Genomic DNA, 11,340 nt, shown 5'->3' with positions numbered 1-11,340 from the left:
CTCACCTCATACAAAGTTTCAACGTCTTCCATATGCTACATCGAGCGACCGACCTCTTTGAAACTCTCAGCGATTGATAAGGGCAACAATATGTACACAATTTAAATAAATAACTATCTCGGAATTTTGATATCGGTGACCTAAGGTCAGGTCAATTTTGTGACCCCCCCCCATTATAAGTCAATGGGAGAAAATTGATGCCAAGTTATGCGTTGGCTTGTTGTAAATCGTCGACATTCGACCTGAAAATCCGTGAAATTCGGCTTTCCATTACCTCTGGTGACCTGACCTTTGATTTGACAAAAAAAGTGACCGAATTAATTTCCTCATTAATTTTGACACTCTTTCGAACGCCGCCTTCCCCGTATCGCTACGTGGCCCATGAGCCGAGTTAAAAGGGGGGATGTTAAACACCCCCACCAGCAAGGCGTGGAAATTTAGGACCCCCAGCGGGGCGCGGGTTATGGCAGTAGAGTTCAGTGACAGTCAGATGACCGATTTTGAGACCCAGCCATCTACATCAGCAAGCGTAATATCAAGCTCGCCGTCTCTAATGCGCCCTGCCCAGCCCTCAATTCCTCTTTGTTCGCAAGTGTTTTTAAACCAACAGCCAAAGCGCGATTGAAATTTATTAGTGTCTTTTTGTCGATACCCAGCCCGCATGCTGTAAATGTTAAATTGTATTAATCTTGCTAATATACCTACCAGTGAAGTATGGATGATTTTCGGTTGGGTGGAACTGCATCAGGGACTTGTAAAGCCGTCACACAAGTATGTTCGATTTCAAAATAATTCGCGAGATTGCTTGGTACCTACTTATCGTACTTGATGGTTGATGATTATGACATTTCTGGCTCAACTTTCCGGTTTTCCGGTTCTAGCGACTTTTTTGACATCTAGCGACAATTTCAACATTTTGGTGCCGGCCCGGCAGACGGAATTTTTCCGGACCGGAAAACCGGTGTGAACCCGGCTTTAGACGCTGCGGAGGGGCCAGGGGGACGGACACATACCCCGGAAAAATTTGTTAAAGTCAAAAACAACTCCTAGGATTTCGATTTTTACCCACTGATGTGTGATTTAAGTAACACATACTTAAAGGTTATTTCATTTTTTCCATTCTAAAAAAAACGTCAATTTCGGACGCTGAGGGACCCCGATGCCCCCATCCGCCCCCTAGATCCGCCAGTGCGCGGCACAGAGCCATCACCCGATATGCAAGATTTCTTCGAGGAGGGGTTAGTGACAAGCATTACAATAAGATTTCTTAGAGGAAGGGTTAATTAACAATCATTACAATATAGTTCAGCCACAGTGCGATGGGTGTACGCTTTTGCACGGCCTTGGGTGCAGTGCTCAGTATCTAGCGGTCGCGGTGGGAGCCCAGGTTCCGTACGGCACTTGGTTTCAAATGTCTATGGCAGCTACGTAATAGATCTAGATACATCCCTAGGCACCTCGTGCGCATGTTTCCCTTGAACCTTTTCAGCTTGTGTTGGTTTGATACAAGCAGCGTTGCCAGCTACGAGACACTGCGAGCTACGGTTGATAATTGGTATGCAACCAGCGATCAAACATCGACTACGTGGTTTGTGTCGATATTTTGCGTAACGTCGGGGAGCCCGCGATCCCGGTCACAATTCCCCACAAAGTCGGCTCGAACAAGACGTATCTGCATGTGTATTATACTGACGCTGATGAGATGAATCAGAGGACGACGGTCCAGGTGGAGCACACGGCGGTTACGGCCGCTCATCGGAGCGCCTCGGTCCCGGCCGGCGGCAAGGGGGACCGTCACCCAGCGTCCCGCCGCCCCACTGTGACGCTCGGGACCGTCACCCAGCGTCCCGCCGCCCCACTGCGACGGGCGGGACTGTCACCCAGCGTCCCGCCGCCCCACTGTGATGAGCCGGACCATCGCTGAGTGGCCAGCGGTGGGGGCTCCGGCCCGGGCACCCGCCCAGACATCGCAGAAATTTGTGAGAGACGCTCAGAACCCTTCCTCCACTGTAACAAAGGCAACACGACAAAAATAATTAGTTTCATCGGGAAAGGAAATCGCGACGGAACTAACTGCTCAACGTTGACAGACGCTCGAAGACATTCTTTAGACATAGCATACATTACAGTACTGTCAGTAGTCAGAAAACTGAGCCGGGCGGGTCGACTCACTGGGCTGGCCGCTGCGGATGCCCTCCATGACGTCTGGGCCCGGCACGGCGCCAGAGCGGAGGATCTGGTTCAGCCGCTCGATCTCCTGCAGCGAGGTGGCGCGAGCGATCGCCTCCTTAATGAGCCGCGTGTCCTCTGCCGACGGACCCGAGGGAACGGCACCTGCACGGACACGGGAGCGGTCACCTCCCAGCGCTCAGAGACTGGACGTAAAGGACAGATAGCAGTCGTCCCATAGGGCTCGTGGACAGGCAAAAGACAAACTTTGCGATGTAATAGTAACGCCCGGTGCTAGCAACGAGGTTACAAAAGAAAAGAAAAGACAAACGAAACAATATTACACTGGACAAGCGATTGAGAGTAAAACATGATGCATTAATATCTTGGTCACATCCACTTCATATACAATATCCGCTATCCCAATATTCCGGACCGATTACGGCAATACGGCTGAGAGTGGGCAGCACTCACCTCTTGCCTGGACTGCCGCCTCCAGGCCGCCTCCGGGTACAAACGTCTTTGACCGTTTGGAGATCTCCTTCTGAATCTGTTTGCCCTTTTTGCTTTTGAACAGGGCGTCTGCCTGCTCCCGCTCCTGAAACCAGCACAAGGGTCAGTCAGATGTAGTCATCGATCGACTGTGCAAATTAACGACGAGAGACGGTACAAACGGTATGACCCTATTAGCAGTGTGTTTCCAAGTAGTATAAGATGCCGTTTTTAGAAGCTAAATTAGCGTACAGCGTGGCGTCATAGGCAGAACCCAAAATAAAAACAGACCCACAGAGGCGTATAACGCTCATAGTATATGTAGCTCCTAACAAAACAGTATCACGTGCCAAACTATTAAAGTCTCACCACACCAAGGAAAAGCTATTCTGACGACCAAACGAAAAATCAATTTATGATATAAAAATGAACTACCCAGCGACCATATGCTTGGACACGGCTGAAAAGCATGCCTTGAGACATGCACGCACCTCGTACATCCATAATGACTGTATGCTCGAGGTGCGCACGCCCTAACGGCGTACTCAGTCTACGAAACGGTCTTGCTGAACACACCACACATGCACCGGCGAGTGAGCCGTGTCAGCCGGTGGGCGCACCTGTTGTTTGACGCGCCGGAAGTCGAGCACGCGCAAGTGGGGCATCCGGAAGATGGTGTAGAGCCGGTAGTGTTGTCGCATCACCACCGGGTTGCCGATGAGGCTGAGTGTGGTGAGTCGCGGCAGGCTGCCGAGCGGGTCCAGGTCGGCCAGCTCCTGCAGGCTGTTGTTGGTCAGCAGCACTGTCTGCACGTTCGGCACCTGCTCGTGCAGCGTCTCGCCGATCCTCCTGTGCACGGTGAGAGGTGAGCAGAACATAAGGGAAGCTGAGCATGCTGTGCAACATAGTGGACAACATAGGAGAAAATGTGCAATAATGAGCCAAACTGGTGGTCAACCAAACAAAACTCCATTTTGAGAGAAAGGAAGCATCTGGCAATGATGATGCACAAATTGTGACCTCATTTTTCTTGGGAGTTGGGACAGACTATCAATCAAAAGTTTGCTTACATGGCTGACAGTATATTAGTAAGATCAATTAAACGTATGGGAATTGAAAACCCTGAAAAGCAAAATGATATTCAGCAAGAATGAAATAATTACAATATTCCAGATAAAGTATGTAATTTGATAAGTACATAATTTCTACCAAAAGTAGGTGTAAGTGTTCAGAGAACATCTAACCTGTCAGAATGTCAAAAATGGCAGAACATCTCATCAAAACATACAAATAGCAGATTGGTAACTCACACTATCCTGTTATTGTTCATCATGAGGCACTTAAGCCTCTTCAGAAGTGGGAATCCATCTAGCTTCCTGATTTCATTCTCAGAGAAATCAATTGTATCAAACTGATCCTGTGAGAAGAAGTTGATATCAGTTGATCAAGCACATGATCACAATGAAAGACAAAAAAGAAAACACAGGAGAAAACTAATGTAATTGATGAAAATCCAGAAAATGAGTTAAAAAGGTCACATTTTCAACATACTACACAGGTAACAGCCAAAGCCCAAAACATGAACTTTTTCAAGCTAAACATATGCAGCTTTTGAACATGAGAAAGATGCTCTCAATCTCAATGGAGGCTGTTACAAAGTGATGTACTTACCAGTGTGGCACCTAGATTTTCAATGACGGGTATCTTGTAGGCCCTTAAGTCGAGCTCCCGATCTCGCACAGGGTTGATGTGCTGGTAGGCCTGCTGAATCAGCTCCACTGAAAGCTTCACCATTGTTGGCACAGATCAGCAGAAACCTATCAATGAGATGTTAAAATTACAACTGAACACATGAGGGAAATGAGAATGGTGCTGTGGTAAATGGTAGGTAAACATAGATTTGTAACACCATACATAGGTACAAGCTACAGATCACTATTCACAAATCACAATAGCAGGCAGCAGCAGTGCAAGTGGAGTATATTCCAGCTTTGCATAAGTGTTACCTCTAGTACACAAGAAAACTGTCGATAATGAAACTGTCCCAAGCTGGGCAGGGCTGCGGAGTAAGAGTCAGTCAGCTCTGCCAAGGGTCCGAAGTCGGGGCCCTGTTTCGGACGACGGTGAAAACAGGGCGCCTGGGGCAATTTGATCAAGGTTCGTGAAATTTACACGTGATGTTTGGCATATAGAAGGCCCTTGGAGCGGGAGAAGTTCCAAATGTCACGTGACTAATATGCCCTCCGGCGCCCTGTTTTCACCAGCGTCCCCTGTTTCAGTGGTGAATAGCAGGTGTCAAATTGGGTTTCCATGGAAACATCTACAAACCATGGCGTCGTCAAAATGTGTGATGTCATCAAATATTGCTGCTAACATCTTCACGGCCGTGCGATCAAATCAAACACATTCAACGACACAGCAACTCTGTTCCAAACGTAGCTATGAAAAAGCTCACGGATTACACAAAACGTCATTACTGTGGCGTCACCACATTACGTTAGCTCGCGCAATTTGATAGCAGCATGCACTGGTGAAACAGGGCCCTGAAATCTGTCAAAATTGCAAGGCTCAAAAGTCATGCTCTGTGCCTGTTTTAGGGGAGTGTCTAAAAAGCAGACGAGATTAGCAGACGAGCCCATGCTCAGTAACTACTGGACCGATTTTGATAATTCTTTCACCATTCAATAGCAGGGAACTTATATAGGTGCCGTTTTTCGTTTTTTGGCGATTGGTTCACTCTGACTGGACCAATCGGACCAAAATGGTCCAGAACCATACACCCCCGTAAAAGCAGACGAGCCCATGCTCCGAAACTACTGAACCAATTTCGATGAAACCTTCACCATTAGACGCGCCGTGGTCTGAAACGGTGCCGTTTTTGATAATTTTTTAATTGGTCCACCCTAAGTGGTCCAAATCGGTCTAAAACCCCTAAAATCTGTTGCAGACGAGCCCATGCTCCGAAACTACTGAACCGATTTCGATGAATTCTTCACCATTAGACGCGCCGTAGTCTGAAACGGTGCCGTTTTTGATAATTTTTTTATTGGTCCACCCTAAGTGGTCCAAATCGGTCCAAAACCCCTAAAATCTGTTGCAGACGAGCCCATGCTCCGAAACTACTGGACCGATTTCGACGAAACCTTCAACATTAGACGCGCCGTGGTCTGAAACGGTGCCGTTTTTGATAATTTTTTGATTGGTCCACCCTAAGTGGTCCAAATCGGTCCAAAACCCCTAAAATCTGTTGCAGACGAGCCCATGCTCCGAAACTACTGGACCGATTTCGATGAAACCTTCACCATTAGACGCGCCGTGGTCTGCAACGGTGCCGTTTTTAATAATTTTTTGATCGGTCCACCCTAAGTGGTCCAAATCGGTCCAAAACCCCTAAAATCTGTTGCAGACGAGCCCATGCTCCGAAACTACTGGACCGATTTCGATGAAACCTTCACCATTAGACGCGCCGTAGTCTGAAACGGTGCCGTTGTAGATAATTTTTTGATTGGTCCACCCTAAGTGGTCCAAATCGGTCCAAAACCCCTAAAATCTGTTGCAGACGAGCCCATGCTCCGAAACTACTGGACCGATTTCGACGAAACCTTCACCATTAGACGCACCGTGGTTTGAAACGGTGCCGTTTTTGATAATCTTTTGATTGGTCCACCCTAAGTGGTCCAAATCGGTCCAAAACCGCTAAAATCTGTTGCAGACGAGCCCATGCTCCGAAACTACTGGACCGATTTCGATGAAACCTTCACCATTAGACGCGCCGTGGTCTGAAACGGTGCCGTTTTTGATAATTTTTCGATTGGTCCACCCTTAGTCGTCCAAATCGGTCCAAAACCCCTAAAAACTGTTGCAGACGAGCCCATGCTCCGAAACTACCGGACCGATTTGGATGAAACCTTCACCATTCGACGCGCCGTGGTGTAAAACGGTGCCGTTTTCGATAATTTTTTTATTGGTTCGCCCTTAGTGGTCCAAATCGGTCCAAAACACCTAAAAACTGTTGCAGACGAGCCCATGCTCCGAAACTACTGGACCGATTTGGATGAAACCTTCATCATTCGACGCGGTGTGGTCTATAACGGTGCCGCTTTTGGATAATTTTTGGATTGGTCCACCCTAAGTGGTCCAAATCGGTTCAAGTACAGCCCAAAAATACGTTTTCACGTAGTCAACCGATGAGCTGGTTTCCGCAGCGCGGAGGTGCCCCAGGCCCAATAAGCATGCATTTTTGCTCTAGTTTGGAAAGCAAAATGCATGACAATGGGTTTGGGGCACCTCTGTGCTGCAGAAATCTATCCAGACTCTGACAAAGTACAAGCGGGTTTTAGGCATTTTGGACTGATTTGGACCACTTAGCAGGGCATATTTTAAGGATTTTTTACTGCGTCCCAAAGGTGGCATAGGGCACATGCTTCGATCGGAAAGGGCACATACCTTATCCACCTGCATCTCTGCATCTGCTTACTACTTATATCGACCAGTTACTGCAGCCGTTTTGGAGCGGCTCACGGCCGATAACACACCGGGCGTGCGCTAGCCGCCGGTGCTAAGCGCTAACCACTGAGTGCGCGTGGCCGACTGCTGCCCCGATGGCGGTGTCGGGGGCCAGCCCCCGACACCGGCGCGGCGCTGCTGACCCATGGAGGGGGGAGGGGGCTGATAATTACTTGAGCCGGAATTGGGATAGAAGCCGGTATGGGATTGGGATAGAAGCTCAGCGAGACTAAGGAATTGTGTGGTGCCTTCGGTACGCCCCTCAAAATCACCCGTGTAGGGCCCTCAGGGCCGCCGGTTATGAAGCCATTGGAGGCACTGGTGTGGGCCCTCACAGATACCGGTGTGATGCTCTCAGAGGCATTGGTGCGGGCCCCCAGAGGTGCCGCTGTGGGCCCTCAGAGGCGCTGGTGAGGGTCCTCACAGTTGCCGTTGTGGGCCCTCAGAGACACTGCAGTGTGGGGATGTCACAGTCCGGTGTGGGACCCTTAGAGCTGCTGGCTCGAACCCTTTACAGGCCGACAGGGGTTCTCAGAGACCGACAAGGGGCTCTCAAGAGGTCTGCGGTGCCTTCGGGAGCCCTGCGGAGTCCTTAGAGACCAGCAAGGTACACTCAGACGCCAGTGGGGCCCTCAGAGTCGTCGGTGTGGGCCCTCAAAAGTCACCGGTGAGTGGCCGTCCGATGCGGCTCCGGCGTTGAGCCCCCAGAGCCGCCGATATATGGTCTTAAGAAGCACTGGTTTCGGGACCTCATTTAGGGGTGCCGGTTGCACTCAGAGGTGGCAGTGTTGGGCCCTCAGCTAGGCACCGGTGTGGGGCATTCACAGCCGCCGGTGAGGGCCCTCGCAGGAGCCGTTGTGGGGGCCTTCAACCACTGGTTTAGGGGGTCATCGCAGGCGTGTCTGGAACCCTTAGAGCTGCTGGTCCCTGATAGGCCGGTAAGGGCCCTCAGAGGCCGGCAAGTAGCCCTCAGAGGTCGCCAATAGGCCCTGAGAAGCCGGCAAGGGGCACTCAAAGGCCGACAAGGGACACTAAAAAGCCGGTGTGTGGCTCTTATGGAGAGAAGTGTGGCTCTTCGGAGCACATAAGGTGTTCTTCCGAGCCCTGTGGGGCCCTTCTGAGTCGAAAGATGCCGGCGTGGACCCTCAGCCGCCAATTGGCGTCGCAAGGCCCCTCTGGCCCGAGAGGCCCCCTGATCCGATGGGGCACTTGCCCCCTGCTTCCCCTCCCCTGGGTGCAGATAGAGAATGCAATCGGCGCGGCGGTGCGGAACACAACAATTGCAATCGTTCCTCCTCCCGTCGCGAGGTCGCCCATCCGACCCATATCCCATGATTGTCAACCCTGGGGCTCGGGTCGGCAATGTACCGGCAACGAAATCAGCTTTAGGTGAGTACAAAAGTTATTAAGAGTCATTAGTTGTCGTTACGTTCGTCGTTCAGTAATAGCAACTATACGGTGCCAAATGTACCCGACGTACAGCTTGGAGCTGGGCGCCGCCCGGTCTCCACCAGTGACGTCACGCTAATGCTTAGCGACCGGTCCATTGGAAATCGCGGGATGATTCTAGTTACCTCTCTTATACGGCCTTGGTTTGGTTTCAATGGCCGGGAATCCCCGGAAGGGCGGGCGCCGATTCCGCCCGGGTCAGGCTAACATCCAGGCTCGCACGTCCGCCTCGGCTCCGACAGGTCCAGCACGGCGACTACGCGAATGTGAATCATGAATGGGTGGTGGGCGGCGGATGGTGCCACAGGGGAGGGGGAGCGGAGGGGATTAAAGGTGACACTTATGTTGCTTGTGATAACTCGCCTCGCCTCCCTGGGTTCCGCCCAGGTCCAGGGATGGATAATCTTCTCCAGCTTTAGCTAAAGTCTTACATTTGATTTTTTTTAAAATCAATATCAGTATTATTGGATCTGAGGGCAGGGCAAGGAACAGGACTAGATATGCACAATTTTCCCGAAATCCGGACCCAGCCCCGAACCGGCAGCAGCACCGAACGGGTCCTTAAGACGGGAAGACAACAAGGTATCGGGTTTGAGGGCACTGGGCAGGGCAGAGAGCGTCACATGGCCTGAATGCAGAGCAGGGCGCAGGGCCTGAAGGAAGGGCAGGGCAAGGTACAAGACCTTAGGACAGGGCACTGGGCAGGTCACATATCCTAGGGGTATAGTAGGGCAGGACATAACAAGGTGTACGACCCTAGGATAGGGCAGGGCACAAGGACTGGAGAGCGCATGTATGTGCTTAGGTGCATAGTAAATCAGGGCACAAAGCAATCAGAAAGGCAACATCTATTGCATACTAAAAGACCGAGGCATGCTAATTATTATTGCTTGCACTTTTCCGCTGAAACCGTGACATTTCAGTGTGGGACGCAGTAGTCCAAATTTCGCGGGTGCTACGTCCCAAAGGCAGGGGGCTGCGTCCCAAAATGGGACGCAGTCAGTATGTTAAAATATGCCCTGCCACTTAGGGTGGACCAATCAAAAAATTATGAAAAACGGCACCGTTTCAGACCACGGCGCGTCTAATGGTGAAGGTTTTATCGAAATCGGTCCAGTAGTTTCGGAGCATGGGCTCGTCTGCAACAGATTTTAGCGGTTTTGGACCGATTTGGACCACTTAGGGTGGACCAATCAAAATATTATCAAAAACGGCACCGTTTCAGACCACGGCGCGTCTAATGATGAAGGTTTCATCAAAATCGGTCCAGTAGTTTCGGAGCATGGGCTCGTCTGCAACAGATTTTAGCGGTTTTGGACCGATTTGGACCGCTTAGGGTTAACCAATCAAAAAGTTATAAAAAACGGCACCGTTTCAAACCACGGTGCGTCTAATGGTGAAGGTTTCGTCGAAATCGGTCTAGTAGTTTCGGAGCATGGGCTCGTCTGCAACAGATTTTAGGGGTTTTGGACCGATTTGGACCACTTAGGGTGGACCAATAAAAAAATTATCAAAAACGGCACCGTTTCAGACTACGGCACGTCTAATGGTGAAGGTTTCATCGAAATCGGTTCAGTAGTTTCGGAGCATGGGCTCGTCTGCAACAGATTTTAGGGGTTTTAGACCGATTTGGACCACTTAGGGTGGACCAATTAAAAAATTATCAAAAACGGCACCGTTTCAGACCACGGCGCGTCTAATGGTGAAGGTTTCATCGAAATCGGTTCAGTAGTTTCGGAGCATGGGCTCGTCTGCTTTTACGGGGGTGTATGGTTCTGGACCATTTTGGTCCGATTGGTCCAGTCAGAGTGAACCAATCGCCAAAAAACGAAAAACGGCACCTATATACGTTCCCTGCTATTGAATGGTGAAAGAATTATCAAAATCGGTCCAGTAGTTACTGAGCATGGGCTCGTCTGCTAATCTCGTCTGCTTTTTAGACACTCCCTGTTTTAGTTTGTTGTGCATGTGCAGCAGCAGTGAACACTGAACAGGGCATAGTGGTAGGGCAAACATGAATAAAACCAACTCAAAGACAGCAAAGCACCTACCTTGGAAAGCCAGACAATCGTTCAATCAAAGGCAAATGAGAGTTAAAAGAATTTATTCGATTAGGGTCCAAATTGACCACCTTGACCCTTACTCTTGCTTTTTCACAACTCTGCCAAGGCTTATCTATTACGAGGAGGTTCCAAAATTTGGTAGCCCTGGGCGTCATGATTAAAATACCTACTAGAACCCATTTCTGAACTTCACCGCTAGCTGTCTTGAAATTGAAAATGAAATAACAATAACCATAGATATCACAAATAATTTGTAACAATTGAAAAATATCAATATGAATTTTGTAAGCCAACCTGGCACCTGCACAACCTGTAATTTATTTCAGATGCAGCTCAATCTAGTAGGATTAAATAGTATATTTGCTAGTTGCGTGCTATATGGCAGCCCATATGGTGTCATTGCTTATATTGCGTTAGTGACGCACGTGTGACAACTAATTAACGCGGGGGCGGGGAACTTGCAATCGTGTTGCGTTGTTCTATATTGGTTCTATATACATTATACCCGATACACACTGCGTGTTGCAACGTTGCAATCTATACAATCTGTAGAGGCCTTGCTTGCAAGCAGAGCGACCCTTGCAAGCGACAAAGTCTGGTTCTGCACGTGCTGTAGATGGCCTCAGACTGCTTGCTTTTAGGCGAGAACAATTTGCGAGGA

General features: G+C 49.6%; 1 protein-coding gene across 4 annotated transcripts; it reads right to left on the bottom strand.

The window, feature by feature from the left end:
• Window positions 1–1,662: 1,662 nt before the first annotated feature.
• LOC122374193 (U2 small nuclear ribonucleoprotein A'-like) lies at window positions 1,663–10,812 on the bottom strand. 4 transcript variants are annotated; one of them, XR_006255172.1, is made up of 8 exons: window positions 10,668–10,812; window positions 4,333–4,478; window positions 3,972–4,078; window positions 3,282–3,510; window positions 2,644–2,767; window positions 2,173–2,334; window positions 1,928–2,007; window positions 1,868–1,886 (listed from the first exon to the last, which is right to left on the bottom strand). XR_006255172.1 is itself a non-coding variant. In XM_043352801.1 (7 exons), exons 2-7 carry the CDS (start codon window positions 4,453–4,455, stop codon window positions 1,991–1,993), a joined length of 762 nt encoding a protein of 253 aa, XP_043208736.1. In that variant the 5' UTR covers window positions 4,456–4,478; window positions 10,668–10,812; the 3' UTR covers window positions 1,663–1,990. The 4 variants fall into 4 exon arrangements, 3 of the variants coding, with proteins under 3 accessions (XP_043208736.1, XP_043208738.1, XP_043208737.1); XM_043352801.1 differs by having other exon boundaries at window positions 1,663–2,007; XM_043352803.1 differs by lacking the exon at window positions 10,668–10,812 and adding an exon at window positions 4,990–5,238 and having other exon boundaries at window positions 1,663–2,007.
• Window positions 10,813–11,340: the final 528 nt, after the last annotated feature.

Source organism: Amphibalanus amphitrite, unplaced genomic scaffold (assembly GCF_019059575.1).
Source record: "Amphibalanus amphitrite isolate SeventyFive unplaced genomic scaffold, NRLGWU_Aamphi_draft 001617F_arrow, whole genome shotgun sequence".
Classification (NCBI taxonomy): Eukaryota; Metazoa; Arthropoda; class Thecostraca; order Balanomorpha; family Balanidae; genus Amphibalanus; species Amphibalanus amphitrite.
Note: the sequence above shows the minus strand (reverse complement) of the source record. Positions and strands in the feature narration are given on the sequence as shown.

Bases quoted from the DNA above. Each gene is read 5' to 3' on its own strand.
- LOC122374193 (XM_043352801.1), bottom strand. From the start codon at position 4,455: ATGGTGAAGCTTTCAGTGGAGCTGATTCAGCAGGCCTACCAGCACATC. The intron at 3,511-3,971 runs GTGAGTTACCAA...CACCGTGCACAG, and splicing joins ATGAACAATAACAGGATAGT to GAGGATCGGCGAGACGCTGC. The intron at 2,335-2,643 runs GTGAGTGCTGCC...GTGTCCGTGCAG, and splicing joins GGCGGCAGTCCAGGCAAGAG to GTGCCGTTCCCTCGGGTCCG.